Source organism: Mytilus galloprovincialis, chromosome 5 (assembly GCF_965363235.1).
Source record: "Mytilus galloprovincialis chromosome 5, xbMytGall1.hap1.1, whole genome shotgun sequence".
NCBI lineage: Eukaryota > Metazoa > Mollusca > Bivalvia > Mytilida > Mytilidae > Mytilus > Mytilus galloprovincialis.
In genome coordinates this window covers 24507476-24534834 of record NC_134842.1, presented here as the reverse complement: position 1 = coordinate 24534834, position 27359 = coordinate 24507476, and the positions used below count along the sequence as shown (strand labels likewise).

Genomic DNA, 27359 nt, shown 5'->3' with positions numbered 1-27359 from the left:
ATGTTGCAAGCGAAAGGTAATATTTTATTGCTATTCCTTCCAATACATTTATTTAACTTGTCCCAATATTTAGTAAGTAGTTAATGTAAACATAATCTGCGTTCCCTTATCAATGTAGGTTTATTTATTTTCATGGGTATTAATTTTATGGACTAAGGAAAACTTGCATGTTCGTGTGTATTTCTATTTGATTTTGTAGTTTTGTCGAGATCTGTATACAGGTTGCATTTCTGTAAATATTGACAATGCAATTTCCCATAGGAACTCCTGTTACGGCTAAAACTGTACCACTTTTACTATGAAGTTTTGAAAAAAATCTTATCCTAGAATTGAAAGTTCATATGCACCACAATTTTTTTCAAAGGTCAAAATATAGGGCTGTGCGGCATATTTTCAACGTTTATATGCCCTGAACTTCTCAGAGTTTAAACTTACACTAATTTTCTTAACTACCCCTACCTCGAATGAAAGGTTACCACAGATTTCAATGTAAACAATATGCACGTGTTTATTTACTGGTAACATTCCCAATTTCTGTCTCTGCGATATGGAGCACAGAGAGCATAACTGGGAACCAGTATGTAAACAAAATTATTTTTCCATGAATATTCAATTACTCCCCAAAAGAGGTGTGTTTTGAGAAACAGCTGTATTTACAAAGTGTACAAGCCTATAGAAAGTATGTTATTCGTTGAAAATTTAATATCGTAGTTCACCTGTACCCACGAAATCCACGAAAATTGGTAGCTAACGAATAATGATAGATCAAGAGTATCATGTGTAAAAACAATTACTGCTTTGTAATTTATCAGCTGATCAGAGGGGCTGTTCGTATCAAAATAGTGATGGTTTTATCTAAATGTCTTATCTATCTAAAAAAATCTAAACACTTTTAATAAGATCTAAACACTTTTAATAAGATCTAAATACTTTTAATAAGATCTAAACACTTTCAATAAGATCTAAACACTTTTAATAAGATCTAAACACTTTCAATAAGATCTAAACACTTTTAATAAAATCTAAACACTTTCATTAAGATCTAAACACTTTTAATAAGATCTAAACACTTTTAATAAGATCTAAACACTTTTAATAAGATCTAAATACTTTTTATAAGATCTAAACACTTTTAATAAGATCTAAATACTTTCAATAAGATCTAAACACTTTTAATAAGATCTAAATACTTGTCATAAGATCTAAATACTTGTCATAAGATCTAAATACTTAAATGACTAACATTTTGGTATTTTAACAAATTTTGTATAACGTAATAGCTAGTTAGATGGTCGGAACGAACTATCTTGACGACAATAGAATGTTTTTTTAATACTTCGAAAAAGAATTAAGAAATTGCCTAGTATTTTTGAGAATTGTATCGAGCTATCAAAACACGTGTTATAGTGGGTATGGACATTTAGCTTTATAAAAAGGCCAGTCACATAAGTCCTTGCAAACTAGTGCTTTTGTCTTGTTTTTTCATTACGAACAACAACAACAACGAGTGTTCGATTGAACTGACGACTTCATAAGAGGAGAATGTCTCCAAATATTTTGTTGTACTTTTTTTACAATCTTCCCTTGTGCTTTGCATTTGCTTACTTTGTCGGCAATAAGCTGGTTGTTCAATGCCCATCATTTGTACATGTTCATATGTGGTTGGTTTTTCATAATCCATGTTCTTATCTGGATGTAAGCTTAAATTATCTTTCTCATTTAATGAAATTTTTGTTTGCAAATTCTAAAATTTCATTAGTGCTTTTTTTATTTTGCCAATATGAGGACTGACTGTTGCTATCTGTTCCCATGGTTTGGTTTTCTACTTCATTATATTGTTTCTAGAAGGTCTGCGTTTTATTTACCATGTGGGCAATAAAACTTTTTCTTTTTTGTTGGCGTATATCCTCATTTAAGGATGTATTCTTCTGACATTTCAGTCTCGTTCAGTCTCATTGAAATTTCGTTCTGGAATTATTTCCAAAACATGTGAAAGAAGTGGAAAATAACAATGAATTTGATAATTATCATAATCAAACTTAACTCGTTGAAAGAATTGTGTATTTCAAATAAGTAGTTTTTGAGTAATAAAATTTTCAAATTGTATTACTTATCAAGTCAGTCTTCTTGAGTGAAATTTTGAGAAAAATGGGTGAGGGGAACAAAAAAACGATTTTACCAGAAACATAAACATCCCATATAACTTTTTCTTTTCAAATTTCCTAGATATGTATGTTTTCAATCATTTATAACAAGGAAGTTGAAAAAATATGCATTTTGTTCTTCAAACAGAGAAAAATCACAAATTTCTAAAATTGACAACATGGTAAATTTGACACTCAAAAGGATCAAAATATGATAAAACTTTCTTATATTAACACCTACCTATAGTTTTTATTAGTTAAATTTATTCAGATTGGTCCCCTTCATCTTTATTAAGAGTATGAAAAAAAGTTTAATTGTGGAACTGTGATTTTTTTCACAATAATAGCATAAAAATGGGTAAAAATTGATGAAAAATCACCACAATTGGGTACTTTCAGAGGGCTGTAGCAAAAAAAAAGAAGCGCACTACCGTATGATTTTTTCTTCACCAATTATTTTTTACAGTCATAAAAACCCAAAAATCAGGTTTAGAAAAAAAGTTTAATTCTAGAAATTTTTGGCTCCTCAGTTGCCTAGGGACTTTTTAGGTTTAGAATTTTCCTCAGAGTTCGGTATTATTGTTAATTTACATTTAAGTTGTACTTGACAAAGTTTTTATGTATTTTGGGTCCAAAATTTGGTTCTTTATATCTTCGTACTTTATTTGTTTGACTGTCCCTTTGGTTCTTTCGTCCCTCTTTTGTGCTTTTATTTTCTTTTAATTAAGCGTAACTGATGAGGCTTTTGTGGACAAATCACGTGTCTGGCGTACAAAACTTCAATCCTGGTATCATGATGAGTTTGGTTTTTTTATTTCCTCGTTAATAAAGCAAATGGACACATTATACGGTATTGTTTTGCATGTTTTTGGTCATTCAAAGTATACTGATTTACTTAAGTATCTGTTTTCATATCCATAACACTGCATGCAATAAATCTGCAACCTTTGTATTGGAAAATCTACACACAATATCTGAAGCATTTTACCCCCTTAATGGTTATATTTTCTTTAATATTAAAGTTTGACATAGATCAACATTGATAGTAAGAGTTTGATGTGAAGATTACAACACGATGCTGACTGCTGTTCCCCGTTTGATGTGTTTGAGTTTTTGATTTTGTAATTTGATTATGGACTTTCCTTTTTCAATTTTCCTCGGCGTTTAATATTTTTATGATTCTACTTTTTTAACAACCACCTGTTAAAACATGCACAGAAGCACGTTCACACTAACATAGATACAGTGGCTTAGAGTTGAACTGAAAATTAAAATGCAAACTTCTGAACGTAACGGTAACAAAAAAAAGTTGTGTTTTCCTTTCCAAGGTCCTCAGTGCACTTCAGATTTTGGACTTTTGGTAACACGTACAGACGCACACAACTCTACTACACTAACACATACATATGTGACACTCAGAAACGTGTCCTAGCCCCCAAACGTGTCCGATTCGCCCAAACGTGTCTACATCGACATCACTGAACTGCAAAACATGTCTAGTTGTAAATCAGCGCCAAAGCTTGTCATTTGTATAAACGCCCATATGTGTCAATTTATGAAAATACACCCAAACATGCCCAATACCCAAAATGTGTCCATATTTTTTAAAATTTGTTAATGGAATTATCCTTCGTGTCAGTATCATAAATACGTGAAGATATTAAGTCGGACACCTCGTCTAGGGAGAATGTGTTATTCTCGGCGCGTTTTTTTCTTTTACTGTAGTCATAAAAAATCGGTTTAATCCCAACTAGTGATAGTCTCATTAGAATTTAGGTCCAATCTTAAATTCTCGGTTTGATAAAAGAACCTATCTACAGTATAAATGACACAGAAATTAACCGAGAGCTACTAGTATAGGTCACTGTACGGCATTCAACAATGAGCTAGCCCTTACCGCATAGGTCAGCTACAAAAGGCCCAGAAATGACAAATGTATTTATTGCTAACATGATATCATTCTAGAATTTTTTGAAAACCCTGATAACCAGTTTATGATTTTAAGAGCTTTTAAAATATCAGAAATGATGAAAGGAAGTAAATTCTGCTGAAAAAAAAGTGCAATATTTGTATTTATATAAAAGGCATCAACGGAGTTTCCTAGTACAAAATAATTTACATATTAAACGATTACTTCAACAGTACAAGAATTATATAGATATAGGAATATGTGGTATAAGCGCCAATGAGACAACTATCTATCCAAATAACAATTTATAAAAGTAAACCATTATAGGTCAATGTACGGCCTTCAACACGGAGCCTGGCTTACACCGACCAACAAGCTATAAAGGGCCCAAAAATTACTAGTGTAAAACCATTCAAACGGGAATGTGTATGTTTGCTCTAAATGAGCATGAAATACTTGCAACTGGACAATAATAAATTTCAGTGAAAGGTCAATTCATATGTTACAGATTAAATTTGCAATATTTTTTATGCTAATCGCTAAGAAATGACCACTTCATCAACTGTGTCCTCCATCACAGAATTGCCGTAAACGTTATTGATTTGGGACATGCATGTATTAGAGCTAAAAGACGCGAGACGTTCTTGCGTGTAATAATGGACACGTTTTTGCGAATAACAATTATCGGGCACGTTTGGGGGTTATGAAATCGGACACGTTTGGGGAATATTGAATATTAAGGACACGTTTGGGGAGAATAGACACGTTTGGGGGAATCGGACACGTTTGTGGGGAAGGACACGTTTGGGAGTGTTACACATATATTAGAAATATGGATCCCGCGCACTATTTAACGTCAGACAAAAGTCACATTTTGGTTTACAGATTAAGGATATTTGCTATAAAAAACATTGATTGATTATTGCATTAATTATTTATTAATATCATGTTTATACATGGTATATGTGTGTCATGTATACATGGTATATGTGTATCATGTGCACATGGTATATGTGTATCATGTATACATGATATATGTGTATTCACTTGCCGTTTATATACCAAGTCTTGCATATATAAATAATAAACGCTTACTTCCTATATACTGAATAAACAGTGTTTAAAAGGCCAAGTCTTAATCTCAAGGTCAAAAGTGACAATAAAACTATAACCCTTTTAGAAAAAGTTTACATTAAACTTGACGTTTTTAAGTACAGGGTTATGACATGCATATTCAATCATTTAGTTCTTACGTAATATTTATACAAAATAAGAAGAACTTCCTCGGAAGTTTCGGGCTAACGAACGATGAAAATTTTGACGACCTTGATTGGCGGGCTAAACACCCCTTGCACGGTCGGCTAAGTTTCTTGCTCGTAGGGTATCTTGGGTGAAATAACGAACTTGGTTAAGCCGAAGGTTTTATTTGGTATTTTTTGCAAGTTTCCAACAAACAAGCATATGTACAGCTTTACGAAGTAGAAGCACAGAGATTGCGCGTCTCGGAATTGATACATATATTCCCCGTTAATTCTGGTTATATTCAAAGAGAGTGGTAAAGGGGGGCCCTGAACACGGAAACACGAGAATAAACATTTCAAAAACGTTGCATGGAAAATAAAAATCGGAAAAATCTTCTACAGTTGGAGAACTCCTGTTTAAATCTTATTTGTGTAGTCACCATTATGCCTATCAAATAAAAAATATTATAGTATTCCACGGCCTCGTAAAGATGATTATTTTACAAATGGGATAGTCATTCGGATACCTCTTATGATCTACTGAACTAAATGGATTCCGTCTTGCGTTAATGGCTTGCCAAAAATGTGAGGGCCCGTTTTGGCGATGTAAATGTAAATGATATACAACCGAATATGCCATGCATACACATGAGCACATCTGTAATTTATGGCACTTAGTTACTCCGTCTTATTATTTCGCATTCAAACAGTTAATGTTGAACATGTCCGACTTTAATTGATATGAAGATATATACGCATATTAAACCGACAGACCCCCTTTAAATACGTCATTTTAGCATACATTCTTCATCACGATATCCAAAATTGAAACCTAGGTCTCGGATTACGTCCATTTAAACACTTAGGAGGTTTATTTCGTTTAATAAATTATATAATCCAAATAATTTTAAAAATTTGTCCTAATTTTATGTCCGGATACGCAAGGATTTGTATAGTGAGTCTCACTATACAAATCCTTGTATACGCCATTCTTTTCAAAATAACACTAGCCATCAACATTCGATAAGGAAGGCTTAAACGCATCCTCTTGATTAATAAACATTAAATAGTTATAAGTGTCCATTTTGATTGTTGTCATTTCATAATTCAAAGATGATGAATTAGATTTTCCAGTCATTTATTTTAGCCCTTGTATCTTTAACACAATTTCGTTACGAGAGCCGGTGTTATACAGCCATTCTTCCCCTATGGCCATTCTCCCCCCCTTGGGAAATTTGACAATACGTATACATATAGTCACGTTTCCCCCATGCAAATCTTTCGCCCTATATTATAGATTTCACTACATAGATATAGGAAGATGTTGTGTGAGTGCCAATGAGACAACTCTCCATCCAAATAACAATTTAAAAAAGTAAACCATTATAGGTCAATGTACGGCCTTCAAAGCGGAGTCTTGGCTCACACCGAAAAACAAGCTATAAAGGGCCCCAAAATTACTAGTGTAAAACCATTCAAACGGGAAAACCAACGGTCTAATCTATATAAAAAACGAGAAACGAGAAACACGTATAAATTACATAAACAAACGACAACTACTGTACATCAGATTCCTGACTTAAGACAGGTGCAAACATTTGCAGCGGGATTAAACGTTTTAATGGTACCAAACCTTCCCTTTTTCTGAAACAATAATATAACATCACAATATAGAAAAACACACGTTAAAATATCAATTGCCAGGCTTAACTCAATCAAAAAACGTAAATTAATACACTATGAACGAATAAATTTGATCTGCGATATCTGAATGTAAATGCACAGTAAATAAAATATTAGGGACAAACATTCAAGGCCAAAAAGCAAACAAACAAGTCCAAACAAAGCCATGGCAAGACAACCCTTCGAAATAATCACTTTCGAAAAAAAACGGTTTTAAAAATACAGGTAAATCTTAAAGTTTATACAAATGTAGTAAGAAGAAGTGGAAATTAGAAGACATTCCAAATAATCTGGTATATAGACAAGATCCATATTAATATAAAATAACAAAAAAGCATTATAAACAGTATCAACAGGTCGAATTAACAAGAAAATACGATTTGAGAGTTCTTGAAGTTACTGACAGCTAGTTAAAAGCCAAAAACAATTAATAATAAAAAAAAAACATGCATCAGAGACTAAAATCAACTAAAACACATCCCAGGGATTTAGTATTTTATCGTCATGAACAGTCAGAGAAGACATGACTTGTGCAATGCCAAAAATAAATGTATCGACAGGTAGTAGGATAGTGAAGAGCGACTTCTATAGAGATAAAAATTAACGTGTCTGTGTCTCTATACATCCCGCCTCAAAAGAAGATACAATTTAGTTATATATATACACGCTTAAAAAACACGTGTCTCATGTCTATCTCTAGATTCGCCTTCCGTGACAAGGTAACACTACGACTATTGAAGTTATATTTTTATATAGCGGATGTGGTCGAGTGGTCTAGAGCGCTGGACATGAGGCTAAGCGATTGGTGCTGTAGTGTATCAAAGGTGTGAGTTCGAATCCCGCTGAGGGACGGACAAAAATTTGTCAGTATAAAATCTAACTCTAACACTGTTTGGTGTAATTTTCAGACTATATATATATATATATATATATATATATATATATATATATATATATATATATATATATATATGTCTGAAAATTAAACCGAACAGTGTTAGAAATATGTTTATATATACACATTTTAGTTCTTTTACATTAACACAAATCTGTTTACAGGTTTATCGGTCTGTCTTTGGGTCAACTAATCTGTCTTTCTTTGTGTCCCTAGTCTTTATGCATTCTCAACTGCATGCCTGTCTTTATATCGACGAGTCTACAAATTACAGTTTATTGTGCACCGTACCAACAGTTTTAGGGAAGCCAATTGTAACTGGTATTTTACAGTTTTTTCTTGCGTTGTGCTGTCCTAGGTTGGGTTCATTGGGGAGGGTTGAGGTTATGGTCGCCACATTGTTTGTGTCAATGCCCATACCAAAGCCTGAATCATGTAGTACAGTGGTTGTTGCTCATGGTTCATGTCTGTCATGTTTTATTTCGTAAATTATTTTGTTTGAATTGTTTTCAAATTTTAATGGTCGGAGCATTTTATAGCCAGCTATGGTGGATAGTTGTATCATTAGTTACCCATGTCCGTCCGTACGTGCGTATACGTACGTCCAAACAATTAGTTTCCGTTCTCTATAATTTTATTGTGCCTCAATCAAATTCTATGAAACGTATACACAATGCGTTATACCATAAAATACCGATCAAGTGCGAATTTTGTTGGCGTCACTTATATCGTTCTTGAGTAATGACTCTGTATAGCGTTATATGCAAACTATGACATTATCTGTGTCCCATATGTACAGATTATCCGTTTATTTGGTTAGATTCAGTAGTTCCCAGATTGTCTGAGAAAAAATATACATTTTAAGTATCTACATGGAAATAAAGCAGTTGAATTATTTGACAAGGTGGTTAGAGCTCAGATAGACAGGTTTCAAAAAAGCTGTGACGGAGCTTTAAAGAAAGTGTAGAAGACGAACAAAATGGGTAGACAGCAAAGGGTGTCGAGAATCTAGATGATGCAGTGGCTGACACGGCGACCACTGTGTGGGCAGTAGAAATTGTAATCACAAAAATCAACAACCGTATACAAAAAAGTGTAAACATTCGACCGTACGCGTACGGTGACATGTACATATAGTGGTTAATTTCTGTGTCATTTGATCTCCTGTCTCATTGACAATTATACCACATCTTCTTATTGTGATACTACAAAAAAATCTGGACACACGGAATAAAAGGACAGTGAAACAAAAATAGCATATTAAACGTCAAGTAAAATATATGGATGTTCTTAACTTTGAAGGCTGAATTAGTCCTCAGCTGTCTTATAATGAATTTTAATGCACAATTACTTTAATATAAGAATAATCCTCTGGGGTCAAAATGCAGGATCTACTTTCAATCCGAAACACCTGAGATCATACATGTACCTGGTTTTATTGGGTTTCGTGTTGCTAAGTTTTTAGTTTTCTATGTTTTGTTTTGTAGACTGTTGTTTGTCTTCTCTTCGGCTTTCGGTTTTCGCTATTGCTGTGTCGGTTTGTTTTCAACCTTTAAGTTTGATTGTTCTTTTGGTATCTGTTGTCTCTCTTTTAAAATTTTACACCTCCTTGCAAATGTACAGGCGCGTACTGTACATGGAGGAATTTGTGTATAGTTAAAAAAAATAGAGACAATATAGTTTTGCAGAAGCAAAGTTATGAGAGTTAATCAGAGCTGCACACACTTTTGGAGAATCGTGTATGGCTGAGTAGAGATCGAAGAGTGGTCGAATGTGGTCGCGTAGAGATCGGGTATTGGTCGAGTTCGTCTGGGATGAAAAAAATATAGAAGTCGCAATGGTTATGAAGCGATCGGGCATTGGTCGAGTTAATCTTGACCACACATCGAACAGGTTGGCGTTGATCGGGAAATTATCTGATATAAGTCGATCAAAGATCGAAATAATCGAGTACTGATCGGTAAACTATTCGTATTCCGACCAAACTCGATCTCTTCACGATCCTTTCTAGATCAATTCGCGATCGACCGATACTCGACAAATCCCCGATCTCTTCTCGAGTGACTGGCTTCTCGATCCTTACTAGAATGTTTTTGATATCAAAAACTCTCGAGTAGAAAGTCAGACCGATGACGACCAAGGCAGATCACCCGAACATTGTTGTCGAGTGAGCCAGACCAGTCTCCCGATCGCTTATTTTGTCTTGATCGGGATTGATCGAGTTGGTCTGATCGGCATTGTGATCTAGCTTTAGGGCAAGCGCGATATATTTGTAGATCTTGAACAACTCACACGAATGGGGATAGTTCCAGTATTTCAACGCCTTCCATGCTGGTTGGAGAGGGTGTACATACCTCCTCTAGGTTTGATGAATATTCACCCGTATTGGACTTCTTCTCTTGAATGAAAGTTTTAAGGCGACGAGTATTTTTCTCTATCCGTGCCTTTGAGGGGTTCTTTTATTTGTGGTACAGACATGATTTATCATGTAAAGTCATTTCACTATAGTATGTCAGAGACATCAAAGATGTCTGTCCAGGGAAAAATCTTCAAACTGACCAGAAGTGGTTTAAGTAAATGTATTCATATCGTCAATGATACCAAGAGAATGTTATATTACAAGGGGAAAACTAGCTTCTCATGACGCAAAAAAGGGGGAATTGGCCTGACCCTCGTTTTTCCCCTATAAAGCAGAGGGGAAAGTTGGATCATGCCAATTTTTCCGGGGGAAATATTGGATCGTTCCAGATTTTTCCCCCGGAAAAATTGGCATGGGAAGAATGGCTATAGGACACCGGTATGAACTGTGCATTGATTTTACTCCCGCAGTCTCTATCTGAGGAAACTTATACTTCATAATGAAATAGTGTCTTTCTCTATGATTTTTTATCTGGCTCTTCGGAACAAAAGTTCACAGTGAAATTCTGTCCCTGTCAATATTTCCTTATCAAAGTATAATTCTTCCCTGCGGATCATACGCCATGAAATTATGCTAGTATTTTTTTAATGTTAAGAATTATCAGGCTGTTCTTGAAATATATGTATAGACAAGTGAAGTGTTGCATCAAATAGTTCTCGTCTATAGTAGACAAGCTAGGAGCATGCACAATTATGTATAAATTCAAACTTGAAAATATTTTGTACAACAAGCATTTGATATTAGAAACAAAAATATATTACATTTCATCATAAGCAAAATTCAAAGTTTCATTTATAAAAGATTAAAGTCAAACATGTTAAGTGTACCATATCATACGGATACTGTTTAAACCTAGGACGTATATTAGAATGTTAGCTATGCGTCCTTGGTTTAAATGTATGAAATTTTACTGTCAATTACGTGTGATATACATGCTTGTTATTATCAGAAGTCCATTATTAGACTTCTGTCATTATCAATAAATAGAACACGAAAAATAATATCATTGTCAAAAATATCATTTTTATAACCTCGATATCATAAGACAAAATTTCATGAAACTCCTTCAATGAAATATTGTCTCATTACAATATCATGATGCACAAAATGTAACTTTGGATAACCTCCCTTTAATCTGTCCTTTTCTTGACCATTTTTTTTTTTATAGATGTGGACAACTCATTATGAAAAATTGTATTAAGGGACAATATGTCATAAGACAAATTGAATGTTTAAATTTGCTTGTCATTTACTTTGAAAACTGCAATACTATTTTAACTTTCAGATGTCCTAATATTTGCCAATGGGTGGGAGGGGGAGGAATTCGTCCTAAATTGGTAGTATAACTCACATACCTCTCCTTTTGGTCATAATATCAAATATCATTAGACGACCGTACAGGAAGGACCCTCATGGGTTGTCAAGGTCGTTCAAAAAAAATCGTCGTCGTCAAAAAACATACACAAAGGTACGACACAGTTTTCAGTGACTATTTAAGTACCTGTCTTTGTAAAAATCATGCAGAAGGTGATTCATGACATGTCACAGAAGTAATTTTTTTTGCCCTATATCATAAGAACTTTGGTAGATGAGTAAAATTCTGTCTTTATTTTCCCTGTATTATGCCCGTTGCCATGGTAACCATCAAATCAACATTTTGCTTGAATATGTGAAAAAAGACCCTTTTTGAAAATATAAAATAAGGGAATTTAAAGTCCCATAGAAATATTGTTAATCAATACAAACAATATGTATATTTACAGTATTGACAAACAAAACCCCAAACTATACAAAAACATTAAAATTGTGAATTTACTAAATAGTTTGTTTCCATAGCAACCATTTAAAAATGTGTTAAATTTCGAAAATGAAAAATTTCAAAAACTCCTAAATTTTAAATCTGTTTATCTCCCAAGACCAACAATACCATGAAATGTCATTGACAAATTTTGAAAGACCACATTCTATATATTCATAAAATAAAAAGAAAGTCGTGCGTTTTTTTTTCTTTAAAAAAAAAATTTTAGTCAAAAATTGTCAATTTTCACCAAAATTCAGATTAACAATCAGATGAATAATCAAACATTTAGTAACTTAAAAAGCTAAAATATTCCATTTATATGTGCAATTCTGACACGCATTTGTTAATTTTAAACAAAAATATATAGTAAATGAAGATAGACTTGCACAAAATGAAAAATCATCACTCTGGGTACGGTCCACCCCCCTTTTTTCGATTTTTTTTTTTAATTTTCAAAATTATAAAATTTGTTGAAAAAAAAACGTGGTATCTCATTTAGTTTACTTGTGAACTAAGTATTTTAAGAATTTAAGCATAACACAACTTCTAAAGTTGAGGGCAGCATATGTACCCCCTCCCTTCAATATGTAAGATTTCTCAGAATTTTAAAAAAAAATTGGTAATACGCATAACCCGTTGTCGTATCTAAGACTGATGCTGTCAGTGAAAAAGAATAATGTTGAACCCAAAACTTAATTACTAGTAAGTCTATGTATAAAAATAAGACGATGTGTTGTAATTGTCAATGAGACAATTAACTCTCCACCAAAGAGCAAAGACATAGAAATAAACAACCACAGGTCACCGTATATCCTTCAACAATGAGCATAACATGATTATCTAGAAAAACAAATCTTAATGAACATTTCAAAAAAAATAGCTCAGGATACTTTGTCTTTCAAAATGGCTATAAAAAAGTTACAGGAACAATTTAATGCAACTCATTGTTGGTTTTTGAAACAGATTGATGCTTTAAAAACTTTAAACCTAGACTAAGATCTGCTAAGCAAGAAGGTTCACCCTGAAATGTCTGGTTGGTTTTATTTATCATTGAATTACTTTTGAAACTCTGTAAGTGTTATGTAAAGATTTTAATACAAGTATCATATTAACTTAACATTATCAATGTTCTAAGAAAATGAGGTCAGTGTAAGATGAACTATGTCAGACAGACGAAAAAGAGAGAACGGAAACGGAAAATTCAGCATTTTTTCCAATTTATAAGGGGCATAACTTATCGACAGTACATGTTAAACCAATAACATTCTAACTGTTCTGAATTTTATGGAAATAAGCATTGTGTATAAGTTTCAAAACATTTGTGGCAAACTTCATGAACTTAAGTTAGAGAACGGAAACAAAAAAGTCAGCACTTTTTTTCCATTTATATAATGGTATAACTCTGGAACGGACGTACTTACGGACAAGGGTACAACTTAATGCCCCCTTTGCTACGGTGGGGGCATACAAATTCTACATGTTCTATCTGAGGAAAAATATACCAACGATCTACATTAAATTGTGCAAGAATTTGTCAATGTTTCTATTGTATATGGTGGAAAAGGACAGCTTGTCTATTATTATTATTTTTAAAAACCTAACTGATTATTATTTGTATACGGCAGAATAATCGATTTTTTTTTATGGTTCTCAAAACATATTTTCCTTGTGGCCTTGAGGACAATTTGCTGGTCCTAACTATTATATACTGTTTTGATTCTCAAACCTTTATGACAACCATGTGCAATGACCATTCATTGAATTTTGCCTAATTTAATCAATTGTTATATTTACACATTTTTATGCCCCCGCAGTGGCGGAGGGGGCATTAAGGTCTACCATTGTCCGTCCTTCAGTACGTCCCAAAGTTGGTTTCTGTTCTCTATCTTTAGTTTGCCTCAAACAAATGTTATGAAACTTAATCACATTGCTTATTACCATAAAACACAGACTTAGTTTGAATTTTGGTGGTGTCACTTAAACCGTCCAAGAGTTATGCCCCTTTACAGATAGAAAAATTGCTGAATTTTCCGTTTATGTTCTCTAACTTTAGTTTGTCTTTACCAGATGTTATTAAAATTTTACACAATGCTTAAAACCACCAAATACAGATCAACTTTGAATTTTGGTGGTGTCACTTTCACTGTTCTATGCAATGCCTCTTTATAGAGGAAAAAAGTTGCTGAATTTTTTGTTTTGTATTTCTTTCTTTAGTTTGCCTCAACAAAATGTTATGAAACTTTTACACAATACTTATCACCATAAAAGTTAGTACACAATTGGTAAGTGTCACTTTTACTGTTCTTCAGTTATGTCCGTTTATAACTTTTATGATATGCAAGCGGGAGCATCATCTGTGTCCAATGGACACATTCCGCATGTATTTCAAATCTTTTACATAAGTTAGATTAATTTATTATATATTAGAATAGAAAGAAAGGTTCTGTAGTTCTTCTTCAATTTCAATTTTAACCCAGTTAAATTGACATAGTGACAAATAAGTGTTTGCATAAAGGTTTTGATGTACATGTCGATTTACATTGGAGGTAAATAGTAACAGCCATTATGTGTACATAATCTGACTCTGCGCAATAGTATACTAGTCCACAAAAGAAACGATACAAGGCAATGTATTTTCCATAGATAATGAAATTGGATGCACTGTACCAAGCTTAAAACTGTCCATTGGTCTAATCTTTACAGAGTGTTATTTTCTTATCAAAACCACTGTTTTAAGACAAAAAAAATAAAATATTTTTTTATTTTTGTTATATCAAAAATAGTATTTTTTTAAATAAAAAATTCGAAATTAAGTTCTATAATGATGGACAATGGACTTTTTTTAAAGAGTTATGACCCTTAAAAATATTAAAATTTATGGAAAGTGGCCTCGTTAGCGCTCTCGATGGTACAAGTTTTTAATTTTTTATTTTCAGTTTATTTCTAATAGGACGGACGTAGTTTGTTTTAGCTCACCGTTTCAAAGGAACTGTGAAATTTGCCATCACTTGGCGTCCGTCGTCGTCTGTTCGGTGTTAAATATTTGAAACATTTCCACTGAAACTACTGAACCAATTCCAGTAAAACTTAAACTGAATGATCCTTAGGATATCTAGAATAAAGTTTGTGTTTTATTTTCAATTTTGTAAAAAAACATGGCCACCATGGGTAAAAATAGAACATAGGGGTAACATGCAGTGTGTAGCTTATATCTCAAACACTAAAGCCTTGAGAGCAAATTTTCAGATGAATCTAACAACCCATTGTTGGGTTGCGGCCACTAAATTGTTAATTGTACGGAAATTTTGCAGTTTTTGGTTATTATCTTGAATATTATTAATGACAAAGATAAACTGTAAACAGCACAACTTTCAGCAAAGTAAGATCTACAAATAAGTTTATATGACCAAAATTGTCAATTGAATCCTTCTGGAGTTATAGCCCTTTAAAGAATTTTTTCACAATTTGTTCATCTAGTTTGCTTACTTTAAAAAAAGTCTTCTTCTGAATATGCTAAATCGATTTCGGCCCAACTTGGGAGTATCTTGTATAAACTTTGTATTTTATTTCCTTGTACTTCAAGAAACTTAGCCACTATGGCTAAAATGGAACATAGGGGTAAAATGCATTTTTTTGCTTTTGAAGAAAAAACGACAGATACAAAGAACATTTAAATGGAATTTTTAAGCCACTCATTGATATATATTGAAAGACACAAATAATCATTGATGCGAAATTTATGAAACAAGGACAGAGTCAATTTTAAAGACCATGAAATAGCACTTAAAGATTCTAAATTTCAATTTGCACAAAAGAAGTGTAATTAGGGACGCAGCTATCCTTCATTCAGTTTTCAGCCTTTCGGCTATTTTCTGTTGATTGCTTGGGTTGTTGTCTCTTTGACACATTCCCCATTTCTAAAAAAAGATCTTAATATATAACCAGGTGCTCCGCAGGGCGCAGCTTTATAAAACCCCAGTGGTTGAACCCTGAACAGTTAGGGCAAATTTGGTCACAATATTCAAGTTTGATTCTGTCTGAATTTGGATTGTGATCAAATTTTTGAAATAATATAGGTTTTTGTCACAAAATTAATGTGGTCAAAGATCTAACAAATCTATTGCACAATACTGTGCAATTGAAGATTTCTTCTTGAAACTTTTCAAAATTCGAAATTTGAAAAATTTTGAAAAAAAGGAAGCCCTTCAAAAATCGTAAACAAAAAATCCCCCCCCCCAATTTTTTTAACCCCCCTTGGAGCAATAACCCTTAAACTCAATCCCATGTTATCCATTGCAGTATTGAACATTGTAGTACAATTTCAGAGAGATCCGTACAATTACACATAAGTTATTGTCTTGAAACTAGAAAAAATGCTTGTTTTGACCCCTTTTTGGCCCTTAATTCCTAAACTTTGGCCCCATTACCCCTAAAATGAATCCAAACCTTCTACTTGTGGTTTTAAACATTGCGATATGATTTCAGAGCAATTGAAATACTTCTACACAAGTTATTATCCTGAAACTAAAACATTGCTTGTTTTGGGCCCCTTTGGGCCCCTAATTCTTAATCGGTTGGGACCATCATCCCCAAAATCAATCCCAACCTTCCTTTTGTGGTATTGAACCTTCTGAAAAAGTTTCATGAAGATCTATTCACTTAAACTAAAGTTATTATCCGGAAACCAATGTGTCTTCGGGCGACGACGACGCAGACGACGCAGACGACGACATCATACCATTATACGATCCCAAAATTTTTTTGGGGTCGTATAAAAATGGTGTAGGGGGTTTCTATTATTGCTCTCACCCTTTGAAGAAATTTCATGTTTTAATGCTCAAAATGTTCACAATTGAATTCCATCTTTTAAATTTTTAATAATTTTTTGAATTTTGAAAAAAAAGGGGGGGGGGGGTGGCACCATGCCCAGAGAAAAAAAAATTCCTTCTCTACCAAAATATCTCTATCAATCATATATTCTCATTTATAATTACCAAATTTGTGTCAGAAATGCACGTATAAATGGAATGTTTTAGCTTTTTCAGTTCAAAATGTTTCAGTATTCATCTGTTTGGTAATCTGAATTTTGGTGAAAATTGACAATTTTTGACTAAAATTATTTTTTTAAAGAAAAAAAAACACACGACTTTCTTTTTATTTTATCAATATATAGAATGTGGTCTTTCAAAATTTGTCAATGACATTTCACGGTATTGTTGGTCTTGGGAGATAAACAGATTTAAAATTAAAGATTTTTTGAAATTTTTCATTTTCGAATTTTAACACATTTTTAAATGGTTGGTATGGAAACAAAATATTTTGTAAATTCAAAATTTTAACGTTTTTGTATAGTTAGGGGTTTTGTTTGTCAATACTGTAAATATACATATTTTTTGTATTGATTAACTTTATTTCTATGGGACTTTAAAACCCCTTATATTTCAATTTTCAAAGGCTACTTATGAACGTTTTTAGGCAAAATTTTGTAAGGATGGTTTCCATGGCAACCAAGGTTCAAAAGAAAAAAATTAATACATGAAACTTATTTTCATACCATACCCTCCTCATAAACAAAATATAAAGACATTTGAAGATGGGTCATGAATCGCCTATCAACAGGAACCTGCATGATTCTTACAAAGACCGGTACTTAATATGACATTGAAAGTTGCAACATACAAAGCAGATAACTCAAGCTCGTGCGAATTCAAGCTTAATGAATAACAATTCGGAATATATTTGTTTTCTTAGGTTCCGAGCGAATTAGTAAAAATATTTAGAATAAAACATATTTTCCAAAGTGATGTGGTTGCTAGGTGACGTAAGCATCATGTGAAGCCATTTATTGCAAAATGTGATTCACTTGAATCAAATGGTTAATTTTCCCAATTATATAACCGATTATACAAATCATCCAACGAACTATTTGTCATGAAATATTTTCAATTACCACAAAATAAATTGCATGCAACATTTGGACAGAATTGTGTAAATAGTTTAGCCATACATGGAGTTTAGTCAACCATTTGATCTGCATTTTCAGATTTGTCTACTTGAGTTTACCTATGTCACCTGTCTTGACCAACTGGTTAAAGGTGTCATGTGCCATTACGACATACTATTCTGATCGATATGCTCCATATGATTTACAAACCAGAGGACAAATACAAAAACAGGTTAGATTTATATTTAAATAATTGTTTTGATAAATGACCAAAAACACATTTTTCTCAATAAAGTATAATTATCACAGTAATAAATATATAATTTCTATCGATTTCCGTTTCTCGCTAATGTGTATTAGACCTATTCGTAGTGTAAATAATTAATATTAGCACATCAATACAAACTTATCAACAATGCCACTTGTAAAATTTCTGTTATGTTCAATGCTTTTAAAGCTTTCATTACTTTGACTGTTTACTAAATTTAATCTTTAACTTGTCAAAATAAACAATTGATTGATTTGAAATTCCCATCAAACATCAAACGTAAAAACACACGCTAAGCATTATATAAATAGCTTCACACTAGTATAAAAATATACACGTGTTGTGTACAAGTTGTTATTTGTCAAATCATAATTTATGTATGAATAATCAGTATTTCGCTTAAAACATTTTAATATGTTTATAACCTAATCCGTTTAAACACCTTAGCTATTCGTTCTCGGCATATATAAATTTAACACTCACACCGAAACAAATTAGATAAGGTAACACACATTTAACTTTAAAAAGGAGTTATGGATTTAAGAAAAATAATTCTGATACCCAATTTGATGAAAAAAAAAATCTTGTACAACAGATGACAAAATAAAATATATAAATATTCTTATTGCAGATTTCCCTCATACCTCATAGTGAAGAATTATATATAAAGAATTTGAAAAAAAAAATAATTTGAATTTGGAAAAAAAATTACCCCTCTCCTTTTTGAAGTTTAATTTTTTTTCGTATAATTTTATGACTGTACAGTACATTTACAATACAATATTTTTATTGTCAATCAAGGACGCCCTAAGAGAGCAGTATAGTTACAAACAATATATTTCAATGATTATTGTTAATTCTTAATGATATACAATGACAAAATTAGTTCTTAATGATATAAATGGTTGCTCCTTAAGCACAAATATGGGGACTTAGAATCTTGAGCAAGTGACAGCATTATAAATAGAAATATACCAAAAATGTATGTATCCTTATTTCTAACTTTAGGCTAAAGAGGACAGTGCTTAGAATTTTGTTGAAATATGAAATATGAATTCTTTACTCATTTTTTTTATGATAAAGAAATAGAAGCAGCAAGTCTAAAACTGTTACCTGTAGAAAGAAACCTGCACAAAAATACTTGAAAAATAAACACATCTTTCATGCGAAGTACAGATTTGTATGTATATACATGTATACCATATCATAACAAAAATGAACAGAAAAAGATGTTGTTTCTAAGATCAACACTATATGAATGAAGTTATATAGCTTTATAGACTTTGTATATATATTGTTTCATTAGATACAAAATAGCTCTTCTTGCAGACAGCCACTGAAAGATGAACCTTCAGTTCTGTTTTATTCTAAATCTTTATCCTGACTCAGAAACTCTTAAAAACGACTAGGCTAACTCGTTATTGCGCATTGGCTGAATTTGATATAACGACTTAGATAATTTGCAAAGTCTTCATTATTTATAATGAGCTATCATCTAAGTCGTGGTAACGAGTAAGTTTAGTCGTAATTACGAAATGGCTGACATGATAAGAATTTAGCTAAGTCGGTATTACAACGTACTCTGCCATGATAACAACTTGATATAAAACTACACCATTACACTAACAGGCTTCTGTGTGTTTCACACTAGATATTATTGCAGACTGTGAAAATAAACTTGATGGTGCTATTTAGATACATTTGAAATATGTGACAAAATTGATTTATAAACGACTCATAAACGTAAATGTGCTCCTCCTAACAGAAATCCTCTGGAAACTTTGTAATAAACAATGCTGTGATATCTGTTCCTGTTGGAACAAATATCTTTCAAAATCTATATGCCATTTAGTTTATCAGGAACACATGGTTTGATATATTCTGTTTGGAACTAATGAATGAAATATAGGACAGGAGTTTAGAGTTTTAAAAAAGACAGTACCAATAACTTGGAAAAAAAGGCAGGAGTACAAATAATGTAAAAAAATCGGAATAAACTGATAGAAAAAGGCAGGACCGAATAGAGTGCAAAATAAAAAGACAGGACAGAAATTACAACTAAAACAAAATTTAAAATTAAGGAAAAAAAATCAAATGGTAGCTCCTTTAATAAGAATATTGTCATCTGGGATTCTCTATTAAAATCATGAAAAATTAGAATGACTAAACAAATCAGGATCTAAATCTGCATATAATGGACAACTCAAAATTACATGTTTTCATCTTCTATTACATTATCGTTACAATTAAAACCACCTATATCATAATATTGTAAGTTTTGATACCTGACAGATTCATTTTTTAAAGCACATCACCACTGCGAAATTATGCAAATAGGCTCCTATAATGTCCAGCAATATTTTGACATATATGATATTCTACTTTAAGCTCTGTTATAAACAATTTATAAGTATGTAATTTGGCATATTCATTCGAAACGTACTTATTATAGCATTCATCTTTATATAGATCAATAGCAAAGCACTCTTTATCATATCCTTAATTACATTTTTAGTTAACAATATATTGCAGACACAGTATGGTTCGAAATTATACATTCTCTGATATAATGCATATAGTTGGAATGAATTGATTCTTTTTTTTTTTTAACTAATTAGCAAAACAAGATATATACTTACATGTATATAATCATATTTCATGTTTTGCGTCATGAGCAAGTCTCATTTTGTCGATTTTTTTTTCCATTGACAAGTTTTCTTTAATGACACGAATTGCGTCAAAAATCTTCCATTACATATATAAATAGAATAAGTCCGTGAACTTTGTACTTCATAGAAAATCTGAAGAAAAAACATTTGCTTCATAAAAATAAAATGTTGTGTTTATTTTGAATGTACAGTAAGTTACGATTAACCTAAAGCTGTACATTAGAGCCTATGGAAATGCAACCACAGTATAAACCTCAGTTACCGAATCTTATACCATAGCTATCTTTGGTATAATTTTCAATATTATACCATGGGTTTGTTGTATCTGGACTTCCAAGAAGAAAAGAAGAATATTTTGAATATTCTGATTAGTTGGTGTTTACTTTCCACATTGCGTATTGTGTTTAGTTTGTGTTCATTTTGAGTACTGTGATCAGTAGGTGTTTAGTTTGAGTATTTTGATCAGTAGGGGTTTAGTTTGAGTATTTTGACCAGTAGGTGTGTAGTTTGCGTATTTTTATATTTTGATCAGTAGGGGTTTAGTTTGAGTATTTTGATCAGTAGGTGTGTAGCTTGCGTATTTCTATATTTTGATCAGTAGGGGTTTAGTTTGAGTATTGTGATCAGTAGGTGTTTAGTTTGAGTATTATGATCAGTATGGGTTTACTTTGAGTATTTTGACCAGTAGGGGTTTAGTTTGAGTATTGGGATCAGTAGGGGTTTATTTTGATTATTGTGATCAGTAGGTGTTTAGTTTCAGTATTTTGATCAGTAGGGGTTTAGTTTGAGTATTGTGATCAGTAGGTGTTTAATTTGAGTATTTTGATCAGTAGGTGTTTACTTTGAGTATTTTGATCAGCAGGTGTTTAGTTTGAGTATTTTGATCAGCAGTTTGAGTATTGTGATAAGTTTGAGTATTTTGAATAGTAGGTGTTTAGTTTGAATATTTTTATCAGCAGGTGTTTAATATGAGTATTTTGATAGTAGGTGTTTAGTTTGAGTATTTTGATCAGTAGGTGTTTAGTTTGAGTATTTTGATCAGTAGGTGTTTAGTTTTAGTATTTTGATCAGCAGGTGTTTAGTTTGAGTATTTTGATCAGTAGGTGTTTAGTTTGAGTATTTTGATCAGCAAGTGTTTACAACGTATTTTGAGTGTTCTTATTTCTTGGTTTTTACATTGTATTTTGCGTGTTCTGATTAGTTGGTATTTATAATCTAACTTTTCCTCTGTGCTCAGTTTTTGTTAAGTTGCAGTATTGTATTTAGTTGATATCTAGTTTTATAATTACGTCCAATATGTGTGTACAACATATTTTAAGTTTTTTTTATCAATTGGTGTTTATAATTTTTTTAGTATTGTGAACAGATGGTCTGAATTTTGAGTAGCAGAATGATCCGTTGTTGTTTATTATGAGTATTTCGATCATGTGGTACAGTTTGCGTATTATGATCAGATGGTGTTTAGTTTGCGTATTGTGATCAGATGGTGTTTAGTTTGCGTATTGTGATCAGATGGTTTTTAGTTTGCGTATTGTGATCAGATGGTGTTTAGTTTGCGTATTGTGATCAGATGGTTTTTAGTTTGCCTATTGTGATCAGTTGGTGTTTAGTTTGCGTATTGTGATCAGATGGTGTTTAATTTGCGTATTGTGATCAGATGGTGTTTAGTTTGCGCATTGTGATCAGATGGTTTTAAGTTTGCTCATTGTGATCATATTGTATTAAGTTTGCGTATTGTGATCAGATTGTATTAAGTTTGGTCATTGTGATCAAATGGTATTAAGTTTGCGTATTGTGATCAAATGGTATTAAGTTTGCGTATTGTGATCAGATTGTATTAAGTTTGGTCATTGTGATCAGATTGTATTAAGTTTGCGTATTGTGATCAGATTGTATTAAGTTTGGTCATTGTGATCAGATTGTATTAAGTTTGCGTATTGTGATCAGATTGTATTAAGTTTGGTCATTGTGATCAAATGGTATTAAGTTTGCTCATTGTGATCAGATTGTATTAAGTTTGCGTATTGTGATCAGATTGTATTAAGTTTGGTCATTGTGATCAGATTGTATTAAGTTTGCGTATTGTGATCAGATTGTATTAAGTTTGGTCATTGTGATCAGATTGTATTAAGTTTGCGTATTGTGATCAGATTGTATTAAGTTTGGTCATTGTGATCAAATGGTATTAAGTTTGCTCATTGTGATTAGAGGGTATTAAGTTTGTGTATTTTGACCAGATGGTATTTTGGTTGCGTTTTTTAGTCTGGGTATTTTTATCTGTTGAAATTTAGTTTTGATTATTATGATCAATTGTTGTTACTATTGATATAGACTTATGCTAAGTAAACGAAACAAAAAGATATATGCCATGTTTTCTCAGTTTTAATGGAAAAAAACATGATTTAAAATCGTAGAACCAATTTGATAATAGATTTATAGATGACTTGTTTCTCGTGATTCATTTAAACAAAATTGTTAATCTTTTTTCAAGTAGAATTATCTCTAGGTATGCACTTAACATATTATTATTTATCTGGTTGTCGCACCTCATCCGGAGTATTATCTTCTTACTCTCTTTAGATGCATTGTTTGTTTCACACTCCTTCGTTCTCATGATTTACTAAACCACAACATTTTATAAGCTTGATCATTGTTTATACCCAGTGCTTAACAGAGCATGTAGCTATCGGCCATTAATACTTTTTTTCTAGCTTTAAGAATTTATACAATCTACAAGCTTTACAAATACCAAGTTAATTGTTATGTATCATGTTTATCCGACTGGATTATTGGGGCATTTAAAAATTTAAACTATACTGAACAACAAAGTAAAGAATTCTTTGGGTATTTTCTTAAGCTAGTTTGCTTGAAAACAAAAACACGTGAAAAATTTCTACGAAAAAAACAGCATTCTTTTTGTCTAAGATGGTATGCATGTATGTATGCATTTTTATGAACACAATTATAAGAAAAAAAGCCAAATTGTCAATACGTTTTGAGATTTCGGAAAAAAATATAATAGACTGTTAATTACCTGTTAAGAATGATTAACACCATCCTTTGCTGTTTTTGATTTACGTATGAATAGATAAATAACCTTAGATTGAAAAGAGAAGTAAATGATTAACTTGTATGAGTCTTATGTTTTCATTTAAGCACAAACATTTCATTGTTGTCAATTTGTATTGTTTTTATCTTTATAACTTTTTTATCTATGTAAGAAAGAGAGATATCTGTACTAGCTACACATTTGACCTACCTATGATACATTGAGTTCAATTGGTACGTTACGTAACCTTTTTTTTTCTTATGCAAGGTAATCTTTAGATTAAAATAATGAATAGAGAGACAAAATGAAAATAAAGTTGTGCGGTAATAAGGTCGCTTAGCTTACACATAAGGTAACGGTCTGATAATCACCATTATGTTTACAAGCCTTATAATCTATATATTATTTTTGCATAGAAAGGGAGCCTTTAAACAGAGTTTTTAAAACATCCGAATCGTATTTTGTGATTTACATTTTTAGAATGAAATGTCCTAAAGCAGGAATTTGAAAGCATTACCTAAGATCACGTGCCTCTAATCGGTAAGTTTTCTTACAGGTAGTACATGTAACATGAATGAATATTACAAGGTTAAAATGATTGTATAATTATTACTGTATAGGTTTATTTCCGGACAAATAATTAGTTGTCATCAAATAGTGTATTGTGTACATTTAATAATAGATGGGAAAACAGATGCACTGTGCAATGAATGGGTTAAACTAGATAGAATTGCATGTGTGACTTGAATTAGTGTTTCGTTGTTTTAGAATTTCTGATCTAATTCAATGTAAAATCCTCTTAAGAAAGCTACATGTTAGGGGATAATAAAGCTGTGTGAAATTTAAGCAAGTTATTTTAATTATTATTTTAATAGATTTATAACATGTGTCTTTAGTTTTAGTTTAAACATATTTATTTATAGTGGATTGGGAAACAAGTTTTGCAACTTATATTGATCCCTTTCTACTTTGCGGGTGCGAGTGCTGCCTTGTAGCGGCATTAGCCTACTCTTTTTCGAAATCTACAAGGGTGTCTTTAACGTGCAAGAGATATGGCTCTCTCTTAACACGGGTCAGCCATTTGTCGTCCCCTTCCGACGGACTATCATTGTTTCCTCAAGACCATACTCGCAGATGGCGTCAAGGGAGAGCCGAAAATTGAGTTCCTGTAATTTTCATCCCAAACGGGAATCGAACCAGGAACCTTTGTGTTAGTAGTCCGATGCACTAATCACTATACCACGGCTCTCTCGCTTGAAATATGCAGTAAAGCTATGAAACGATGATAGTTTGGTATGATTTATTGACATCAAACTAAATGAAACGTCTTACCATTTTAAAGTTTGGTTTACAATTGATCAATGTTCGTTCAACAAAAAATATGAAATACATTTGACAGAAAGCAAGAAAATATTAATTTGGGGGTTGTTCCAAATTGTAAGTTCTGTACTCAGTAGTTCAGGAGATTTGTAAAATATGTATATATTTCAAGCCAGATAAAGTATATACTTTATTACCTGACCTGTTTTATCTTCTCAATAAATGAAAATATGAGTCTAGTTTAAACAAGTTTATTTATATTGGATTTAGAAACAAGTTATTAAAATAATATGAGTCTGTTTGATCATTTGCATAATGATAATTTAATTTTCAGCAATTATCAAAATGACTGATTCCGAGATCAACTTGAACAACAATTACACGAGAAAGCCTTTAACAGCAAAAGAAGTCAAGGCTTTACAACAGGTAGGATATATGTCACACCAACAATGTTTTATAAAAACATATAATACCAGAAACATATACTATACAAGAGATTAAAATTGAGAAAGGAAACAGGGAATGTGTCAAAGCGAGTAGAAGCACAGAGATTGCGCGTCTCGGAATTATACATATATTCCCCGTTAATTATGGTTATATTCAAAGAGAGTGGTAAAGGGGGACCCTGAACACGGAAACACGTGAAATAAACATTTCAAAAACGTTCCACGGAAAATAAAAATCGGAAAAATCTTCTACAGTTGGAGAACTCCTGTTTAAATCTTATTTATATTCATTTGTGTAGTCACCATTATGCCTATCAAATAAAAAATATTATAGTATTCCACGGCCTCGTAAAGATGATTATTTTCCAAATGGGATAGTCATTCGGACACCTCTTATGATCTACTGAACTAAATGGATTCCGTCAAGCGTTAATGGCTTGCCATAAATGTGAGGGCCCGTTTTGGCGATGTAAATGTAAATGATATACAACCGAATATGCCATGTATACACATGAGCACATCTGTAATTTATGGCACTTAGTTACTCCGTCTTATTATTTCGCATACAAACAGTTAATGTTGAACATGTCCGACTTTAATTGATATGAAGATATATACGCATATTAAACCGACAGACCCCCTTTAAATACGTCATTTTAGCATATATTCTTCATCACGATATCCAAAATTGAAACCTAGGTCTCGGATTACGTCCATTTAAACACTTAGGAGGTTTATTTCGTTTAATAAATTATATAATCCAAATAATTTTAAAAATTTGTCCTAATTTTATGTCCGGATACGCAAGGATTTGTATAGTGAGTCTCAAAATATGTATACTAGTTCAGTGATAATGGACGTCATACTAAACTCTGAAGAGATTCTTTATTTCACTGATAATACCAATCTAGATCGTATGACTCGTATATCTGGAAAAAATAGTATAAATAAATATATACGTCTAGACAAGACACAGCTCTACGACAGATAAATCCATTGGGTAATCGAGACAACACCGCCTGCACTGTGTCCAGCGCTCTTGATCACTCGGTACGCTGTGGACCAAAAGTATAAAGCTATATAATCGTTTAAAATCATACTACACCTCTACACAAAGTCGACTGTTTGACAGTTTGGACTAATAAAGCTGCAGAAAAATCCGTTCCTGTTGTAGAAAGACGAAATCCAAAGCATTTATTGATTTATTGTCTTTTTCTAACGTCCAGTGGCAAATATTTCTAGACTCATTCAGGATGTTGAAAAATAAGTCTTTGAAAAATTGCACATTCTTTGATAAAAAGCAGTTATGCGTACATGTAGGTGTTTGAGTGTCTGTTTTGGGGGATTTTTTCCTCTCTCCAAAATGTTTTTTTTTTTTTTCAGTGACTGTCATTCTTATCAGTGTGAGCTTTTAAATTGGGTCATAAACCTTTCAATTTTTACATATTGATCTATAGGAAAATAACATTATTTTGTTTTTATTTCTAGTTTAGAGAAAATGTTAAGGATGTAATAGATCTTATTAATTATGATGTGGAAAAGTTTCTTCGAGGTAAGAAATATATATGGTT

General features: G+C 32.2%; 1 protein-coding gene across 2 annotated transcripts in view; it reads left to right on the top strand.

Annotated features, from left to right (window-relative positions):
• The window catches only part of LOC143075455 (retinal-binding protein-like), a 44324-nt gene continuing 16965 nt past the window's right edge, over window positions 1–27359 (top strand). The window contains exons 1-5 of one of the 2 annotated variants that reach the window (XM_076250864.1): window positions 1–16; window positions 18136–18268; window positions 24503–24562; window positions 25677–25768; window positions 27277–27340. In XM_076250864.1, coding sequence (XP_076106979.1) covers window positions 25688–25768; window positions 27277–27340 — 145 coding nt within the window. In that variant the 5' untranslated portion in view covers window positions 1–16; window positions 18136–18268; window positions 24503–24562; window positions 25677–25687. Of the gene's footprint in view, window positions 17–18135; window positions 18269–24502; window positions 24563–25676; window positions 25769–27276; window positions 27341–27359 lie in introns of those variants that run through there. The other variant, XM_076250865.1, reaches the window with a different exon arrangement.